Source organism: Channa argus, chromosome 5 (assembly GCF_033026475.1).
Source record: "Channa argus isolate prfri chromosome 5, Channa argus male v1.0, whole genome shotgun sequence".
NCBI classification, from domain to species: domain Eukaryota; kingdom Metazoa; phylum Chordata; class Actinopteri; order Anabantiformes; family Channidae; genus Channa; species Channa argus.
The window spans coordinates 24,756,435-24,776,568 of NC_090201.1; the positions used below are offsets into that span (position 1 = coordinate 24,756,435).

General features: G+C 40.1%; 1 protein-coding gene across 2 annotated transcripts; it reads left to right on the forward strand.

Annotated features, from left to right (window-relative positions):
* Positions 1-5,925: 5,925 nt before the first annotated feature.
* appl1 (adaptor protein, phosphotyrosine interaction, PH domain and leucine zipper containing 1) lies at positions 5,926-20,131 on the forward strand. Of its 2 annotated transcripts, none has more exons than XM_067505654.1 (22): positions 5,926-6,132; positions 7,679-7,777; positions 7,911-7,970; positions 9,027-9,098; positions 9,314-9,401; positions 9,790-9,831; positions 10,168-10,226; positions 11,165-11,311; positions 11,575-11,657; positions 11,852-12,013; positions 13,147-13,335; positions 13,441-13,483; positions 13,579-13,635; positions 14,537-14,628; positions 14,746-14,925; positions 15,024-15,076; positions 15,353-15,527; positions 16,174-16,210; positions 16,312-16,464; positions 16,555-16,605; positions 16,683-16,772; positions 17,497-20,131. In XM_067505654.1, exons 1-22 carry the CDS (start codon positions 6,079-6,081, stop codon positions 17,647-17,649), a joined length of 2,139 nt encoding a protein of 712 aa, XP_067361755.1. In that variant the 5' UTR covers positions 5,926-6,078; the 3' UTR covers positions 17,650-20,131. The 2 variants fall into 2 exon arrangements, with proteins under 2 accessions (XP_067361755.1, XP_067361756.1); XM_067505655.1 differs by having other exon boundaries at positions 13,150-13,335.
* The last annotated feature ends 3 nt before the right edge of the window (positions 20,132-20,134 follow it).

Consider the following 20,134-nt stretch of genomic DNA (forward strand, 5'->3'; position numbering starts at 1 on the left):
AGAGAGGAGGAGGTACGGAGGTGTGTGTGTGTGTGTGTGTGTGTGTGTGTGGGGCAGGTTCGTGAGAACACGCATCCGGTCTTCAAAGCAAAGACTGGATGACAAACCTAAGCCCCAGATTCACTATAGGCCACTCATCAGTGGATTCTACATGATTTGATTAATAAGAAATTATAATCAATTTCTTCATTAATCTTTTTTTTTACCCCCCATCATGATAACATCCGATGTGAGGAGGTTATCATGATGTTATCGTTATTTTATTCTTAGTTACCTTTTGCCCTTTATCGCACTGCACACCTGCTCTGTTCAGTCAAACCTTTTTTTTTTTAATCGCTTTTTCTCAGTCACTGAAGTCAAAGCTTTTTGTGTTTATGTCTCAAGTTTCCCTGGGAGTGATGCACTTCTTTGAATCTTGACTGTTGAATACAGGTGTGAGAGAGGGAAACTTGGCATCAAGTAAAAGAAAAATAAAAAAAAAGGATTTTCCAAAATCATGGCTGGACTGCAGGGCAATGAAATACTTAATGGAAATTGGATCAGTTTATCCAAAGCTTGCTCAGGGCTTAAGCAGACTTAAAGTGACCCATCACTGGTGGACTCAGAAAGGCAACTTTATCCCAGATACGGAATCTCATGAATTAAGAACAAAAGGTTGAAGGGAAATACATTGAAAACATCAATCTCTAAACCACTTCTCAGGAAGAGAGAGTGATTTCACTATATTTCATTAAATGTTTTGAGCTGGAAAGAGTTCAGAATCCAAAAAAAAAAAAAAAAATCTTTTTATGTTAGAACCTCTTTTGTTTCTACATCCTCAAACTTGCAGATTATTTGCAGGTTTACATGCAAAAGGTTTTTATAGAATTTTGGACACAAATGGCCTTTTTTATTGACAAACTGCCTAAAACCTAATTATGCAGAGTTAACTGTGATGGTACGAGTCAATGTGTCACATTTTTGCAAAATTGATTATTCGTGTATTTAGTGTCACCTCTAGAGCTCTTCAGTGTCTGGTGGGAAAATTCAGTTGACTCTGTGGCAGTTGTCTGACAAAAGACACTTTTAGAAAAAGACGAGTAAAAACTAAGCTTGCACTGTCTGCAAGCATGCACAGGCATTAATGTAGAGTGCACTGGTTTTTGTGTAGGTGACCGTTCCTCCTCTCAGGGCTGCGTTACACTGCCCGTTTGACTCCCTCTTGTGTGGAAACTTAGCAGCAACACTTCTCCAGCTTGACTTGACTCCCTCTTGTGTGGAAACCACAGACCCTAGAGAGATCATGCATTGTAACAAACAAAAAAATTAAAATTGCTCCTCCCTAAAAACAAAAACAAAAAGTCTTCACACAAGAACTGCAGAAACATCCACTAACTCTCTTGGTATAAAAATTGAGTCCAAATATCTCTAGTTCAGCCGTAAATAAACACATTTTATCCTTCCTTCAAATATTTCTGTCACTTCCAATTTGTAATCTGCAATTGATTATGGAGATATTCTGTCATGCTGCATGTTTAACAGTGCACTCTATCAACTTAGCTATAAATACTTCATGTGCTTGGTAGAAATGATTAAACCCTTTACACTGAACTGCAGGATACACTTGAGGCAGATTTTTAATCAGTCTGAACACTGAGGAGATAGAGTGGCCTTCCGTCAATCCCACACTTGTTGGTTCGATCCCCGGCTCCTCCAGTCACGTGTCGAAGAGTCCTTGAGCAAGACACTGAACCTTAAATTAGTTGCTCCCATTGGGTGTGTGAATGTGTGTGTGCTTGTGAGTAAGAATGGGTAAACCAGAAGCAGTGTAAAGCGCTTTGATTACCAATAGGTAGAAAAGCACTGTACAAGTGCGGACCGTTACCATTTATGTCGGCCACACATTTTGTATTGAAGAAAGAGGTCATCAGGTGGAGTAGTGTATCATGCTGATGTGGCTGGACCAGTTTCTATAGTGATAAACAATATGATTAATTCAGAAAATGAATTAAATGTTTCTTGTTCTCAAGTGTCTCTTTAAACCTAATTTGTAATGTCAACACTGGTCTTACAAATATAAATAAATGAAGAAAAAAAGAAGCAACATGACATTTGTTTTATTCATTGTTTTTTATTAGTTTTATTAATATTTGTATCTACATTGGAAGTATCTTATTGTGATGTTTGTCAGGAATTCAAACTTTTAATTTTAATATTTAATCTTTTATTTGCATTGGTTTCATTGTCCTCTAGTCTCATGCACTTATTTCTAATATTATTAAGTTTAAGTTTTTTTTAAATATTCTATTTCTATTATTATTACTATTATTACGTTTATTGATCCTGTTGTTTACCGTTTTTATCTTATTGTCTTTAAATGAAATTTAAAGCACTTTGAATTGCATTAGACTGTCCAAAACGTCCTATATAAATAAAGTTGTGATTGATTAATTGAAGTAGAGCATTTTCTGATCATGTAATTTGATATAAAAGTATTTTAGAAAGTGGCCGTGTGAGATCAAACCATCTTTAGAATTTCATCAACATTAATACATTACCGAACCTAATTTTAAACTGTGCTATGATAACTTTCATATAACATCAGAAGTTTATTAAGGTGACAGGAGCGGTTTATTAACTTGAACTTTTTTTTTTTTTTTTAGGGCTGACAATATTATTAACAAACTTACCAAAAGTAATGTCTTTAGACCCTCCGATGTTTACTGCAGCTGCTCTTTTCTGTGGTGACATTAACAGGTGAAGCTGCTCCACAGCCAGGTCTCGGTTGGTTTAGAGATGTGAAATCCATGCTGGATGTCGGTGTTGCAGAGTAGCAATAGCAAGCGGACTAACATTAACTTCCTGCGGTTGTGTCGATCGGTTATCATCGTCTAATTGGCAGGTTCTCGTTGGTTAAACTGATTGAATTTACAGTTAGAGTTGGCCAATCAGAGGCTGAGTAGCGGCGGGTCGAATCAGGTGCAGCAAGGGTTCCGCCTTGACGAGAGGACTGACAGATTGCATTGCAATTTGAGTTGTGACACCAATAGGGACCACAGGGTCGGTGGTTCGGTCCCGGCTATATGTCAAAGTGTCTCTGGGCAAGAAATTAACCCCTGACAGCCCGTTCCCCTCCCCAGCTGTGCAGTGCCGGTCCAACCCCGATAGAAATTATGGAGGGTTGCGTCAGGAAGGACATCCGTCATAAAAACTGTGCCAAATCAACATGCGGAGAATGATCCGCTGTGGCGACCCCTAACTCACGGTTTAAGCCGAAAGGACAAAAAAAAAAAAAAACAGGTACGCGGTGACAGGTACTTGAATATGCAAACTGTTAGGCAGCACATATGAATAAAGACACCAGAAAACCAAGGCAATATGATATGCAGTTGATTTTAGCGTTAATTCAGTTCGTTTAATCAAAATAGTTCAAACTTAATTGACGATTGATTTGCAAATTTCAATATTGAATTGCCAATTGAATAATGTATTTTGAAACTGGATGACTAAACTGCATGAATTGCCAACTGAATAAAGACTACAAAAAGCCAGGGCATTTTGAAATTTAGTTGATTTAGCTTTTATTTAAAAGTTCAATACAAATAATTCAAAATAAATTGAGGATTGAATTACCACTTTGCAAACAAACATTTTCAAATTACATGATGACATTGCATATTGAAATGCTAAGTAAAAAATTAATTGCCCTTTCAGTAAAGAATACAAAAAACATACCAATATGAAATGCTATTGGTTAGCATTTATTAATTTTTTAAATCTAAATACTTCAAACTGAATTGAGGATTGAATTGAAACCCACTTTGCATATTAATTGTCAATTGAAAAATGACCAAAATAAAAAATTAACTTGCCAATTGAAATATAAATTGCCATTAGAATTATGGTTGCAACCAAACAACTTATACAAAAGACGTAGAAAAGTTTAGCATTGGGGCACCAGGTGACGCCCATGAACTCCTGTCGCTCCTATGTCAGCCTTGCTCTGCAGAATGGGCTTCAATGGACACACTTGCTTCAACACTGTCAACCGCTACGACCCTGAGAAGGACCAGTGGCTCACGATGGCACAATTGTACATTCAGAGGTGTGGAGTTTGGTCTGCAGTTCTAAATGGCAAGGTGGGTGAAGCCAGAAGGATTGAGAAATGGAGACTCTTAATTTAACAACTAGACTGGGTCAATAACGAGACTCTAAGTTTTTTGTCTTTAATATTATTCAGTTTTAGATCATGTTAATATTAAGTTGAACTTTTATTTTGCCTAAAAAGTCAATGGAGCAATGTTCTACAAGTTCACATGTCAGAAGAGCTAGCTCAAACTGGTTAAACTGAACTATAGTTCATGTTCCTTTCTCTGACATTGCATGCAGTTGTTTTTTCTTCATAATACAACTGAACCTATTTTGATTAATTTTGTTTAAATTCACATTTAAGTATGAGAGATGAGACTTTGGAGCATTTTATTTCACCCGTATAAAAAGCGTAATTTACTAAATCAAAACTCATGTCTGCAGATCTACGTACGCAGGGGTTACAATTGGTTTGACAGCCTCTGCAGAGCTGAATGCTATGGCCCAGACACCAACCTGTTGACCCAGAATGCCCCAACGAGGAGGCGTCGAAGTGAGCTAGGGGTGGCTGCCTACAGAGACCGCATCTTTGCAGTAAGTGGGTGGCACTGACGTGTACCTCACAGGACTGGTTGTAACATATCAGTAGCATATTTAGTTTATAATTGGGTCAAAGAAATAAAATGGAAAATGTAATAATTAATTAATTATTAAGTCCGGAGTCGAATTCCACAGTGTAGACATTCTCTGTTATAAGTAAGAATCCTATTTTTACATAAGTAAACACACAAGTATCAGTCACAAAATATAATTCCTTTGGCAGCAGTAAAGGTACAGAGTAACCTATATTATCTATCAATAGCGTGTACATTATGCTAATGGTGGAGAAGGTAAAGTTGAAGATAATTGCAATGACCTTCTTCTGTTAGCATGTGATCATCAGTTATCTTAATTTATAGGGAACCACAGTTCGTATACTCATTTTTATTACTGTTAGTTTTATCATTATTAAAAATAAATTATGTTCAGTATTATGTACAGGGTTCATACACCTTTAAAAGCAAAGATCAAATTGAAGCACTTTCAAGATCACATTTTAAGCTTTTCCAGAACTTTACATCTGTGGTAAATGAGATATTTGCACAAATTGATAACTACTGAAAATGATTATCCCTTTTTTTAACACTTTATTTTTGTTGTTTATATGTACAAAAAAAGAAAACACAGGAGAAAAAAAAAGAGAAAAGAAACTGAACCAATGAACACTGAGGGTACCTTGTCTCTACAGATTGTTTTTATGCCGTATCAATGTTCCAGTCTTCATCCTGTTGTTCACACATAAACATGATCCATTTCTCCCTGCAGTGTTCTTCTTATGTCCTTATCTTATGGTTCAGTTGCTCCAAAACGTATATTCCATCTGCTATTTTTTAGCCGTTCTTCTCGGGTTGGTGGATCCGACTTGTATCATCTTTTTGTTATGGCTTTTTTATTAGCTACCAACAATATTTTGAACAAATATATGTCTGATCTTGAAACAAACGGGGCAACTGTGACTGAAAAATATACATATTGTAGCTTTAAATGTGCTATAAAAATGTAAAATACATATACTTTTTTCCTGTGGATACAATGTAAACCTTATGGTATGACCAAATAAATAGAATATAAATAAATAGATGGTACAAAAAGTGTTTTCTTACCTGCAAACTTTGCAGACCTAACCGCCATTGTGGCTCTGAGCCGTATACCGATACAGAAAAAAGGGCAATCCTGGTCAGAGCCAACATGGCGCCTTTTCCCATTTAAACAATGAACCAATCGGATTCGTGGACGTCTTTGGATCCAAACAAAATTCACGCCGGGGGCTGGACATGCAGAACTGGGAGTGGCTTCTTGGGGTGTTGTGAATTCGTGCATCCAAGAAATCTTGACTGGGAGTTGACGGATCGATTTCTTGTGTGTTTTTGCCGTGGATTGTTACCGAGTTGTGTCGCTCCAGCCGCAGCCATGCCTGGGATAGAGAAGCTGCCGATAGAGGAGACGCTGGAGGACAGCCCGCAGGTAACCGTTCTGATCCGGGAGGGATTTAGCTTGCATGCTAACATTAGCCAGTTGCACGGCTAGGCTAACTGTCTTTGTAGGCTCAGTGTTTGCCAACATCCAGCGAAAAGATGCCAAGTTCGGCCAGCATGCTAACCGCTAACGACCCAGAAAGCGTCAGCTGGCAACCGGACTACTGCAGCTGTGTAGTACCATCAGAATAGGACGGGTGCACTGATCAGCTGTGAAGTCAAAATCTCAAACAGAGACCCATTAATCAGTGCTGATTGGCACTGAAACGAACTCTAGTAGTTAGCCAGCTACTTCCTTAGCTAGATGCTCTCCTCTGTCAAGGAACAAGTGTTCAGCGTTTCGCCGAGCAGTAGTGTCAGTCAGATGCTTTGTGTCGTTTGATGAGAAAGTCCCACAGAGCAGAAAGCTGCAGCTGCTCGGTCTCAGCTGATCTGAAACACACCCCGTTCAGTGATGATGACTCCTGCAGCCAAACCAGATCAAAACACCTGCTTGTGAAATTGCCAGTGTCACAGTAAGATTAACGAGAACTGTGTACGCATGGAGATAAGATGTTGTTGGATGTTTCACTTCAGTCCACGATTAAATCAGGGGGCCGTGTCAGAGCTGCAACCGGTTAATAAATTAGTAGAACGGCAATAAATGAATCAGCAACTGCAACTTTGCTTTGCCACTGTGCAGTATAGCATACATTTTATGATAAACCTTTTTTTTTTTTGCAACAAACGGATTAAGAAGCACACTAATCAACAGACTTTTAGTAATTAGGGCCTATTATTAGTGAATCAGGAAAACCGGTTTCACCAAAAAGGTTCTGAACAGGTTGAATGAGTAACAGTTTTTTTCTAGCAGCCATTGGAACGGGAAACCTTGCACGGATAGTGAGAAGGGTCTAAGAATGTGCCGATTCTGAATGCTAATACCCTGCAGTCAGTCAAGAAAGGGAAACGACAAAGGAAGTAGATTCTAAAATAGGAATATGATCTGAAGAGAATCTGACTCTGAAAATCCAACACGAACTACTTCAAGAAACACCGGCTTGAGCTTTTAGACCCTCACAGACTGACTGACATGAACAGCATTGGAAACCTATAGATCATGCTGTATGTGCAAGACAAGATTAGACCTTGAAGTGATCTGCAGGCGAATTCCTGGGCGACAATTCGTAAATCAAGAAATGAGAAGGCGTTTACAAGCTGTGCTATCTGCCAGAGGAGGTTTTCTAAGTAATGTGTTTTGCATACGCATGTATGTATTTATTCCCTCACATTGACATGTGACTTAAGAATGAATGTGACAGATGAGCCAGCTTGTTAAAGACAAAAACATGGAGTTGAGACACACCTTAATGACACACTTTTACTCTGGGGACAGATAGTAGGTGTGTGTTTGCATAGATAGATGTGCCTTTTGTATCTGGCAGTTACACAAGGGAGTATTTGAGGCCGTCTTTTTGTTGAGGGAAGTTTTCTAGAATTGTCAAATGATTAACATTGGCCTAATTTTCACCAGTGTTATTGTGTTTTGTGGGTAGACACGGTCTCTGCTGGGAGTGTTTGAAGAGGATACTGCAGCCATCTCCAACTACTGTACGCAGCTCTTTCAGGCCATGCAAAGGATTTATGATGCACAGGTACACATACGCACACATATTTGACAGGTGTGGTGCCACTGGCATTGCAGGTGTAGGCAGACCATTAAGTGGCAGCTGATTAAATAATGTATCTCCAGCTGTTCAGTGCTGTGTCTGCTGTTTTCTTTTTCAGAATGAGCTCAGTGCTGCAACACACCTGACCTCCAGACTGTTGAAAGAGTACAACAAACAGGTAGGGCAGTATAGTAGCCATCAATGTTGTGACAGCATCCAGCAGAACTAGAAATAACCTGATATATTTCTATAATGTATTACCCTCGAAATCAAACTGCTCCAATTATAAGATGACCCTTAACCTATGAGCTGCTGTTGGAGAAAAGGTTTTCCATGCACAACTCCCTTTCCCACTAGTTCTGGTGTAAAGGTCCCTTTGAGGAACTGTAAAAGAGAGTTTTCATCCCTGAAGCCTTTTCTCTTAATGAGAAGTGTAATATAATATCATTAGAGTTGGGTTTACATTTAGGCCTTATAGCCACAAATAACCCATAATACTTTGTGTATGAGTCTGAACCCACTGGGACTGTTTACATGAAAAAGTATATCTGATGTTGTTACAGCCATCTGCCGTTAGCGAGCAGACAATAAGCACAGTAACGGGCTCTGAATGGATCCAGCGTCTTTGCCTTTTCACTCTATGTCCTATGTCCAACTACATCCACACATAAAACGACTACTAGATAACAGACTCGAACACTGACCCCCCCCACCCCCACCACCACCCACTATGTTTTCTGGCTTCTGGGTTTGTTTTCACAAGGTTTTACATGTATAGAACCTTCATGTACACATCAGGTTACCTCCTAAAGATAATGTCATCCAACACTTGTTTGCTTGTCCAAAATAAGATATCTTGACAGCTTTGTCATTATTCTGGCAGCCTTTGACCTGCTCTCTGAACACAATTTCAGGTTACCAGTTCTCTCAATGTACTGTCAGGTATCTTGCAAACAGTTTCAATTTTAATTTATAATAATTTTAATAACATTTGTAGATTTATTAATTTTCTCCTTTGGCTTATCCTGTTAGCTCAGGGTCACCACTTGGGATGGGCACTGAGACATGCACTGGCTTGTTTGGGGGTTCACTCCACCACCTGAGCCACTGCCCCCACTGCCAGAGAGATACAGATTTTCATGCTGGGCTTTTTACAGTTTGCTGGTGTCCATGAATCTATGCTCTCAGGTATCAGGACTTATTCTTTCCTCTATGTTGTTCCTGTTCTTTGCAGCGATTTCCTCTGGGTGGTGATGATGAGGTGATGAGCTCCACCCTGCAGCAGTTTGCAAAAGTTATTGATGAGGTGAGTAAGAACACGGACATTACAGAGTTTTGTCTTCTCGTGTTTTTTTTATCCTCCTACATGTCCAACAAGGGCATATCGTACCTGGCATGACGCTACCTTACTGTTAATAACTGTAAGAAGTGGGGTAAAATACTCTGTTCACTTTTATGATTGTTGAACTGCTTTTTAATATATTAACTTTGTTACTCTGTTTCCTCTCTCTTCCATCCTAGTTAAGTTCCTGTCATGCTGTGTTGTCCACCCAGCTTGCAGATGCCATGATGTTTCCTATAACTCAGTTTAAAGAGAGAGACCTGAAAGGTAGGAAAAAAACACATACACATACGCGTGTATATGTTCAACACGTTCCTTCTTTCGCAGGCAAATGTAATAGCTGAGTGTGTTACTTCGCAAAATTTTCCACCCAATTTTTGGAACGTAGCTGCAGGGATTTCCTCCAGCTCAGTCACGAGCATGATTGAAGTCCAACACTGGCTCAAAGTCTTTTTTTCCAGAGTATCTTAAAGATAAAGTTAGCGCTCTGTCCAGACTCGTGAAGGTTTTTTCTCAGCAAACTTGGTAATTCACAGTAATAACATTCAGCTCCATAATTGAAACAGGCCCAAAAATATCTGTAAGTTTATCTGTATCTGTAAGTAAACCCCTGCAATCTTCCATTAAGTCTCTTTGTGATTTTGTTCCTCGTCAGAGATCCTCACTCTAAAAGAAGTCTTCCAGCTATCCAGTAATGGTAAGTTATTACAACTATCTATTGTTTGAAAAAGAAAAAAACCCAAGTAGTGCTTTTTTTTTCAGTTGTGAGATCCTAAGCACCACCTGCCTTTCAATTCTACTAATATGCTTCCTCTGTTGAGCATTATATTATAAGTACAAACACTTTGAAAAATAATGTTTAAATTTAGGTAATAGGAAATTGGAGAAGCAGTTAAAGTAGTGTCTTATCTGATCATCTTAGCCATTCGTCACCAATAGCCTGTCTGTACATAAGTGTTATGAGACATTGTGTGAGACAAGTGTTTAAATTATGTTTGATGAAAAGAGAAAAATAATTTGTTTCTGTCTGCAGATCATGATACAGCCATAAACAGATACAGTCGCCTGTCCAAGAGGAGGGACAATGACAAGGTTAGGAAAAGACACACTCCTGGGGCGGCTGTAGCTCAGTTGGTAAGGCAGTCGTTGTTGGGCCACCAGTCCCGGCTATATGTCGAAGTGTCTCTGGTCAAGACGTCTTGCTCAGAGACACTGCCGGTCCAAGCCCGGTAGAAATTGGGGAGGGTTGCGTCAGAAAGGCATCCGGCGTAAAAACTGTGCCAAATCAACATGCGGACTATGATCCGCTGTGACGATAAAGCTGAAAGGACTCAAAAAAAAAAAAAAGAGCGTGGTGACAAGTACTTTAAATGCAAACAGTGAGGGGGCGCTGTTAGACAGCACGTTTGAATAAGACACCAGAAAACCATGGAAATATGATATGCAGTTGATTTAGCTTTTGTCTTCCATCTTCTTCTTCTTCTTCTAATAAGTTGTTTTGGCACTTAACTACGTCAGCCTCCTTTCAGCTAGAAACACCATTCAAATTTCAAAACGTTCAGCTTATTAAGGACATGGTTGCAAAACGCAGACAGACAGGAAACACACAAAATGCTTTCAGCACCAAAGCATTCACAGTGCATTTTCTTTTTGTAAATGCTTTTCTAGTTTAATTATAGAACTTTACTTATTTTATAGCTGTGTAACTTCCCAAAAATGTTCAGGACTTTTGTAACAGAGTTGTTATTATCTAGAGGAACTCAAGTGCCTACAGGCACATGTTTGGGTGAAGAGTCTCTTTAAGCTACACTAGCTACACTGGAAATGGAACAACAAATGATTTGTGCGATTAACGTCTAACTGTATATTTGTATTTTGTTGTCGATCACTTCATTGCAGATCTAGTTCTTACATTGTTTTCCTTCCAGTCAACCTTTTCGGGTTATTGCTAGCACAGTTGGCATACAGGGACTTGAAACCCTGTAGAGTTGCAGTGATATATTAAAAAATTATTAACTTGTGTATCTCAGGTGCGGGCAGATGTGGTTGAGGACGTCTACACCTCCCGCAAGAAACAGCACCAGACCATGATGCACTACTTTTGCTCACTTAACACGTTACAGTACAAGAAGAAGATGGCTCTGCTGGAGCCACTGCTGGGCTACATGCAGGCCCAGGTACACACACTCTCTCACACACACTCTCTCACACACTGTGCATCACAGGTTTTTCAGATGTCCACACTCCATGTTGTTCTCGGCTAAGGTCAGACTTACTACAGGTCACTGTGCCATACAAAACTTTAGACTGCACCAACGAAGAGCCACTGAAAAAACATGATCATGAAAACCCGATCATTACATGTTACATGTTAGGGTGTTGTAACAGGTGTTAACCAGATTGAGGTAAACTTTTCTTTATGTGTGTTTCTTATGTGCAGATTAGCTTCTTTAAGCTGGGGTCAGAAAATCTCACCCAGCAGTGGGAGGACTTCCTGGGAACTATAGGAACCAGTGTCCAAAAGTAAGAAGCCACCATTCATTGCCTTGTCTGATATCGTTTTCTCTTTCTGTTTGCTCTGCATTTAAGGTCTTAAATGCAGAGCAAACAGAAAGAGAAAACGTGCATTTAACGTCTTAAATGCAGAGTGTTATTGACTACGTCGCAGTCACACTAAAGTGTTTTATGGTGTTAACGAGCTGTGCCTGGGTTTGCAGTGTGCGTCGTGAGATGGAGGAGGAGGTGAGGCAGATGCAGGAGACTATCCAGCAGCTGGAGAGATCATGCGACCCTTTGTATATACCATGTGACCCTGACCCAGCCCAGTCACCTGTCTGTCGCAACTTGACCAGGAAACAGGGCTACCTGTACATCCGCAAGTAGGACATGCACTTACATTCTTAAGACTTTTGAGCTGTTGGGAGTGGACACTGCAACAGTCCATGTGGCATCCATGTGTTCAGAACAACTGGATACCAGATGAAAAGTCTTATGATAGTTGCTAAGCAATTCATAGTCCAAACAGTATGTTCATTCTTCTACTCTAGAGTCCAGCAATAGAAATTAAGGCTTTACACATGACATTGTGTTGATTACATCTAACAATTTTCAATGATGGTCTATGGAGAAAAGCATGTTTTGGGCAGATTAATGTGCAAGTTGTAATGATGTGGTGTGGCCACTGTTCCTGCTGAGGCTTGGCATATATTGAGTAATCTCTGTGCCGTGCAGGAGTCTGCATGTCTATGGCACAATCACCTAGGAGCTTTAATGTGTTACATAAAACTGTTCAACCATAAGTACTCACCAACACAATTAGCTGACTGTGCACAATCGCAAAAAAACAATTGGACAGATTGGAACCAAACTTTCAGGTTAGATAAACTCACTTGACAAAATGAAGGGGACCCGTAAAATGATTATCACTGTTGTACTCTCTGACTAATTTCCGGTTTCACTGTTGAGCTGCTGTATTTCCTGTGTGCGCACAGTTTTCCTGGAGAATGAAGTATTATTACTACATTTTAGTAGTACTCCCTTTCAGTTTCACCTCTAAATTAGAGGAAATGTGCTGGTGTGTCTCAGCCTGTCTCCAGCTGGTAATGTTAGGGGGTTGCAGTGTTGATACAGCTGACTTAAAAAAAGGACAACAAATAAATAAATAAATTGGTTTTACATTTTAAAATTAGTTAATTAATTTTAATGCACTGTGCATTACAGGACAGGTCCCTGTCTTTCTCTCACTCTCAACCCTGGTTTTCAGTGTCACTCTCTAGACCACCACCTGTCAAAATATTGGCAAAATACCAAAAATTCCCTTTTTATTTTAAAAGCCTTTTTTTGACATGATCATAAAATCTGATTGTGTCATTCTAACTGCTACTGTGTCTATATTAATACCTGGTGTTAACATAAAAAAGTTGGAAATAATCTTTTATACTCATAAAATCATTGACATACACATTTCATTTGTTTTAAGTGAGTTAAACTCGGGTTTCTGTGTGGCTCTTAGTAGGACAGGTCTGGTGTCCTCATCTTGGGAGCGTCAGTACTTCTTCACCCAGGGAGGGAACCTGATGCACCAGGCCCGGGGCGAGGTGGCCGGCGGGCTGGTCACAGATCTCGACAACTGCTCCGTCATGGCCGTCGACTGTGACGACCGCCGCTTCTGCTTCCAGGTCACCTCCTTCGATGGCAAGAAGTGAGTTTTTGTCACTCTTATCATATGCGCTGGACACTGTTCAGATTTATAGAGCAGAAATGTCTCTGCAATTACACTCATGATTGTTTTTTTCCCTTTGGTCAGAGTGGTGACGCTGCAGGCCGAGAGCCGGAAGGACTGTGAGGAGGTAGAATGTTTTCCTGTCATGTGCTGACTGTTCTGTGTTGACTGTCAGCTGCTCTGTGGTTTCTCATACTCTGTCTCTGCTGCTGCTTCCATCAGTGGATCTCCACCATAAACAACATCTCCAAGAGGATCTACCTGAGTGAGAACGCAGAGGTCTGTGTCTTTTCCCCCCATTAACTGTCATGCACCTCCTTGTCCTCTAATTTGTCCACATATTTTAAATTACTGCCAAACCCAACCACATATCGATACCACTACCACTACTACTACTACTACTCCTATTATTGTTCTTATTGCAGTCGTAACACTGTCCATTACCTTGTGAACCTGGTCAGAGATTTGCTAAAATGCAGCTACAACATAGTTATAAGCAGTGGCATCAAATTAACAAAATGCAACACATTCACACCTTTGCATTAAAAAGGATGATAACAGGAACAGCGATAAGATGGCAGCAGGCAGGTCCATGGCCAGTGTCAAACTGAGGGTGAGGTTTCCGCTCATTTCGGATCAAATCAACTACCACTGATTGAAAATCACAGATAGATTTTCACTGTCCAGCAGATCTCTGGGCCATGAGTAGTGTGTAATTTTGCTGGACCAGCTTCCATCTCATTGTGAAATTCATTTTTGGGTGATACATATGAATGTTGTTTAATATTGACAGTTCTCTAACGTGAGGGTGGAGGGAGATGCTCCCTCTGATTTTAGCTAAATTCAGCATATTCAGTAGATGTTTGTCCCACTGGAAGTGGAACGAAATTAAATCACAGCTTAAAAAAAACACGTTCGCCAGCAGCCATTACCAAACTGTTTCTGCAGAAATACTCTACTAGAGTAAAAATACTTGCTAGATATTGGATATTTCTGGTTTGTATGGTAATCATTTAATTCATTATTTTTTACGCTTAGAGTTGTCAACAAAATGAACAAAAATACAGCAGCACCCGTGACATTGTCTGATTGTATACTTTTGACCATGTAGCATATGTTGTATGAAATGTTCTTTTAAAAACAGAAACAGCTTTTTGAATGACGTATCTCCTACATGCAGGAGCTGGCAGCCAGAGTGAACCAATCAGCTCTTGAAGCTGTGACGCCGTCGCCTTCGTTCCAACAGAGACACGAAAGCATGAGACCCAGCAGGTAGGACTGACACTGACCAGATGTGACTCACAACCTCATGCTATGTCTGCAGGCAGATTTAATCAAGAACAGCCGGATTCCAAGTCAGATCTACATCTCTTTCCCCCTCTGTTGCAGTAAAGGGCGCGCTGGGCGAGCGAGCAGTATTAGCTCTGTGGGATCTGAACCATCTCCTGCTTACTCTGTGCTCTCATTGGACGCGCTGGTCGCCCCGGAAACACCAATCCAGTTTGACATAATTTCCCCTGTCAGTGAGGAAAACTCAGGACAGAGCAAGGCGGCGGCACAGTCTGGCAGGTAAGTGTGCGTCTGTTGGACAGGCGACTGAGCGGGTCACTTCACTAACTCTTTGTGTGTGTGTGTGTGTGTGTGTGTGTGTGTGTGTGTGTCTGCAGAAGGAGTAATCCATTTGGTGAGTCAGGAGACAGCACTTCAGAGGACAGTGAAGGTATAACTGGTCTTTAGTTTTAAATCTTATTTTTTTCCCTTCATCTTCTAAATATTTAATGAGTCTACATTTGCATTGTGTGTGTTACAGTGATACATTCACTGCCAATTGTGTAACCATTGTGTTCAATAGTGACCAAGAAGTTATACCATAAAGGTCATCATGAGAGGGTTATAACAATAGCTGTAAAAATCTGGATCTTACCGGAATATTTTAAATGGAACTGCAGATATATGCAGTACTGCATATGTGTTATTTTGGGTTTTTATTTTCCAGACTCAATACTCCACCAGCTCTTCATTGTTCGCTTCCTGGGCTCCATGGAGGTGAAGACTGCTGAGTCTTCAGACGTCATCTCTGAGACCATGAGGCAGATCTTGGCCGCCCGAGCCATCCACAACATCTTCAGGATGACAGAGTCACACCTGCTGGTCACCTGTGACTGTCTTAAGTATGAAATTCTCTACATTTGTACTAGTGACCAAATAATTAATTAGGAATTTAATTAATTCAAAATGTATTCGGATAATTGCTCTAAATGTCAAGAAGTGACATCAGAGGATGGGGAATGAAAGGTGACAAAGGTCCCTGGTTGCATTCATGGGCCAAAGAGTTTAAGTGTGTGCAGGTTCACACTCAGTTTACACAGATCGTTTGATATAATTCACATTCATTTCTATGACATTTCTCTCAGATACTTGTGTTGTCGGCAGACTTCTGTGACTGATGCAGACTATTTGGGTCTTGAATCTTTTTAAACGTAATTAACTTTCACCCTGTACAGTCCCTGAACGCTTTACACACATAACAACTGAATGACTTTAGGAAGGTTGGCGGCTCAGAGCTCAGAAACACAGACTGAGTGAACAGAGCCTCCACTGTGCGTTCACCATGAATGTTGTGTTCATGTTCACATCCTTTCCTTCTAATAATTACATCGTCAGTTTACACTCGTTCTGAATGAACTCTGTTCACGAAAAATATGTGCAAAAATTGTGAATGGCCTTTTTTCTAAATAAGTTATAATTTCAGAAGCTGATTCATCTTTGCAGCACAGATATCTCTTAAGTTGTAATGATACCGACTTTGTCTTTCAGGCTTATTGATCCTCAGACACAAGTCACTCGACTCAGGGTAAGATGATCTGCAGCCTCCGTTTGGATTTAGTTTTATCCCCAGACATGTTTGTAAGGATTTAGGTTTTATTCTCTGTCCTCCTACCCTGTCCTGCCCAGTTCCCGGTCTCCAGTGTGGTTCAGTGTTCGCCCCATCAGGACAACAAGAGGTTGTTTGGTTTCGTTTTGCAGTCCCCAGGTGGGCGAGGGGACGGGCGAGGTGACAGCCGAGCCATCTGCTACATTTTTGAGTCCAACAACGACGGAGAGAAGGTTTGTCTGTCCGTTCATCAGTTGGTCCCACTGTCTCACCCTCTGCTTTGACAGTCTGTCTGAGCTGTCTGTCTTCTCCATGTGTTTCAGATCTGCGACAGTATCGGTCTGGCCAAGCAGATCGCGTTCCACTCTGAGATGGTGAGCTGATCTCAGTAAAGTAAAGATGATCTTAATCCTCCAGATGTTTTTGTCTTACTGTTGTTTTTGCTGCGTAGGACCGAAAGGCAGTGGAGAAAAAGAAGGAGCAGGACAAGGCCAAAGAGAAACAGCAGGAGGAACTCAGCAAACAGAAACAGATAGAAAAGGTATTTAGTTTCTATTTTTTATCATTTGTGATTCAGAACTGTTGAACTGTTGCAGACTGTTTCCTTCAGTTGTTACTTTTCAAAATCTTATTTTTGTGGCTAACAAAGTTTGGACAAAGCACTTGTATATCCTGTCGGGCGGTGTGCTCCAGTAGACACCTCACTATCGTTGAGAATTGCTTATTCAATGCTAAACACATGCTCAAAGATTACACATGAAAGTACCACATCATCCATTATAAATAATACATTTCCTGCAAATTTCACGTGACAGGTTTTGACAGCACTTATAGACCAGAGCTGTCTGGTCTATAAGTTACAATTACCGGCTGTAGAAATGAGAGAGAACAATTTTATAATGAAGACAATTTTCAGATGCAGTACCTTAAAGGTTTGTCCTGTGTTTACAGGTGAAATTTGGAGTCAACACATGAAGAAATATGTAGAAATGAATTGCTTAGTTTAGATTAACTAGTGACCTATTAGCTGCCACCATCTTGGATGCTCCCAACTCATTACCATGGAAACTATTCCCAACTTTTCCACTCTGCCAACAGGACATGAACATAGAACATTTGCAGTGATATATGTCAAACTCGGTGACTTTTACTATGTTTGGTGCTCAAATGTCTGTTTCCAATGGTTAAAACTAACATTCCCTTATTTTCAAAGATTCCTGCTCTTCCTCTAGACTCTGTTTTTAACTCTAGTGTTGTTGTTCCAGGATCTGGAGGAGCAGAGTCGTTTGATTGCCGCCTCTAGTCGCCCTGCCAACCCACCTGCTTCTGAGGGACAGTTCCTAGTGCTTAGCAACAGCCAATCGGAGGACAGCGATGCCGGCGAGGAAGGGAAGAAGAAGGGCGAGTCTGAAGCCTAACACATGCAGAGGATGCATGTTTTACCTCCCAGGCAAGTCCCAGCTGGTACTCTGGAGACAGCAGCTCAAGAATGAGAAGGCCACCCGCCCGGGCTGCCTGGGACTGAAAAACGTGCTCCTCGTCGGCTGCACTCGCTTGATGTTTGTGTTGGATAAACCTCATTGTAAGAGGAGGCGTGAAACGTCACAGAATGACATTTTATTCTCGGTTTAAAAAAAAAAAAAAGAATAATTTTCAAGTTGCAATGAATTTCTTTTTATATCAGCTCCACTATCAAGAAACAGACTAAAATCTAGATTAAGCTGTAAGTTTCTGTTTTTTATGCTGCTTTTATTAAAAAGAGCTAACTGTAATTAAAGAGACTACATGGGAGGAACCAGGAACTGAAGATGAAAACTGAGTGGGCTGATTTGGACAGAGCCGTTCATCAAAGTGCTCAAAGGCACTTTGTCAGCAAGCGACAGTTTCTCTGGACACCTTATCTGTTCTCTATTAGTCTGAAACATGTGATTTATAAAACAAAAAGAAAAGAAAGAGAGAGCAGGGAGTTTTATTATGAAGAGATCTTCCTTTTGTAGTGTGTTTACCTGGTGACCACTTTTCAAATTGAGTTTTCAAACTAATCTTTCCTTCCTTCCAGGCAGCCACTGGCCTTCTGAAGGTCACTTTAACTGTCTGTAAACGTTATGACAAAGTGGCAGCGAACTGAAAATGAATCTGCAGCTCTCTAATTTAAAACAATCAATACAGTCATCTTGGAAACACAACCCTTTGGCAGTCGCTGTGTTTATGCACAAACACTGGTAATGAAAACAACAGTTTGGTTGTAAATTTTGAAATATTGACCACTGAAAGAACCAAGAAAGTATTTGCACTGTTGCCAAATTATTTTCACTTTATTGTTAAAGTTTGTATCTTTTGTTGGTAAAATTCATCCTACCTGACTGAATTATAGTCTGTTGAAGACTAAAGCCAGAAAATAGACAAATGCTACGATTCCCTGTGCTCTCTGCAGCTCCTTACAGCTCTGGTATTGCAGTAGTACTGAAGTGTGTGTGTGTGTGTGTGTGTGTGAGTGTGTGTGTGTGGTATCTTTACCAAGGCCTTAAATTTGGCCTTGCTGAGTGTTTCCTGGTGACATTTTCAGGCCCGTCTTTCCTGCATGAATTTTATCATCCACTCTCTCTTAGTTTCTAAGCACATTTTTACATGAAGTTTGTTGGCACAGTTGTTCACACATCTGTAATTCTTTTGAGACTCTGGCTTTCTTCAGTGTGTAGATATACATATATTTTTTTAGAGGGGTGAATTTTACACTGAGGTTACACAGTACTCTTGCAGCAATTCAGCCACTCTGAGTTTGTAGCATTTAAAAGAAACGGAAATTGCAGCGTTGTGAAAACGTTAAAAGCGTTATCTATTTTAAAACGATTACTTGTTCAGCCCGACGAGGGAACAAAATGTTCAGGTGGCTGACAGTCAGGTGTCAGGTGGTTCTTTCGCAGTCATTGGTTTGAAAATTGTAAATTGGACTTTCTGTAGTGCAAACACTTTGCGGTGGTGCAGCTTTTCATCAGCTTTTCTTGCCAGAAGAAGGTCAAAAAAATCTGTTCTTTAGTAAAAGATTAGCTCTAATATCACCATGGTAATGATCTTTTAACAACCTTTTTTTTCGGTATTTGTAGAAGTAATTGCATCCCAGCGTTCAGTCGTATGCATTAGCATGTTTATTAGAGCCAACTGAAAAATGAATGTGATGATAAAAAGAAAAATGCAGCATGAAATCCAAAGCACAGGCTACAAAAAAAAAGAGGCTTGGCTCTATTCTCTTGGTCTGTTCAGTTTGCAAAATGTTGTGACTTTTGGAAAAGTTTGGAAATCATCAACACTAGCACGAAGTGTCAAAGAGTCCCCTCAATTTTGCCATTTTTTTTTTTGGGGTCATTTTATAATGTTCATTTAATCAGTTGACATTTTAAGACGAGTGATGTATAAGAAAATTGTGATTTATAAAAACAAATGAGCGTCGCTCATTGCGCAGCTGAGTGTTTCTCCTGCCATTGCTAAGTTTAATCGTTGCTTTCACACATATTTATCTTGATAATTTGGGGGGGGTTATGCCTTTTGCCAGTTTTATTCATTAATCTGCCTTTATCCATCGTGATTATCTGTAGGGAAAACACCAGTCTTTAGATTTGAGAAATGTTTTGGTGGTCAGCTATGGGGAAGATAACATTGTGAAGACATTTCTACAGGCATAAATCAAATGTTACTGATAAATGAACTTTTGTTTTCCTTTTTGGAGGAACCAAGTGTTTCCTGCTGTAACCAGGTGAAGGACTCATGTTGATGGAGCTGCACTTTACTGATGCAGGAAAACATGATGTTGAACTGTAAATATGTTCTGGTCATTGATGTTCCAGTGTCATACTTAATTACATGAAAAGGCTTTTCAGCGATAAATAAAGCACCATAACTCCACTG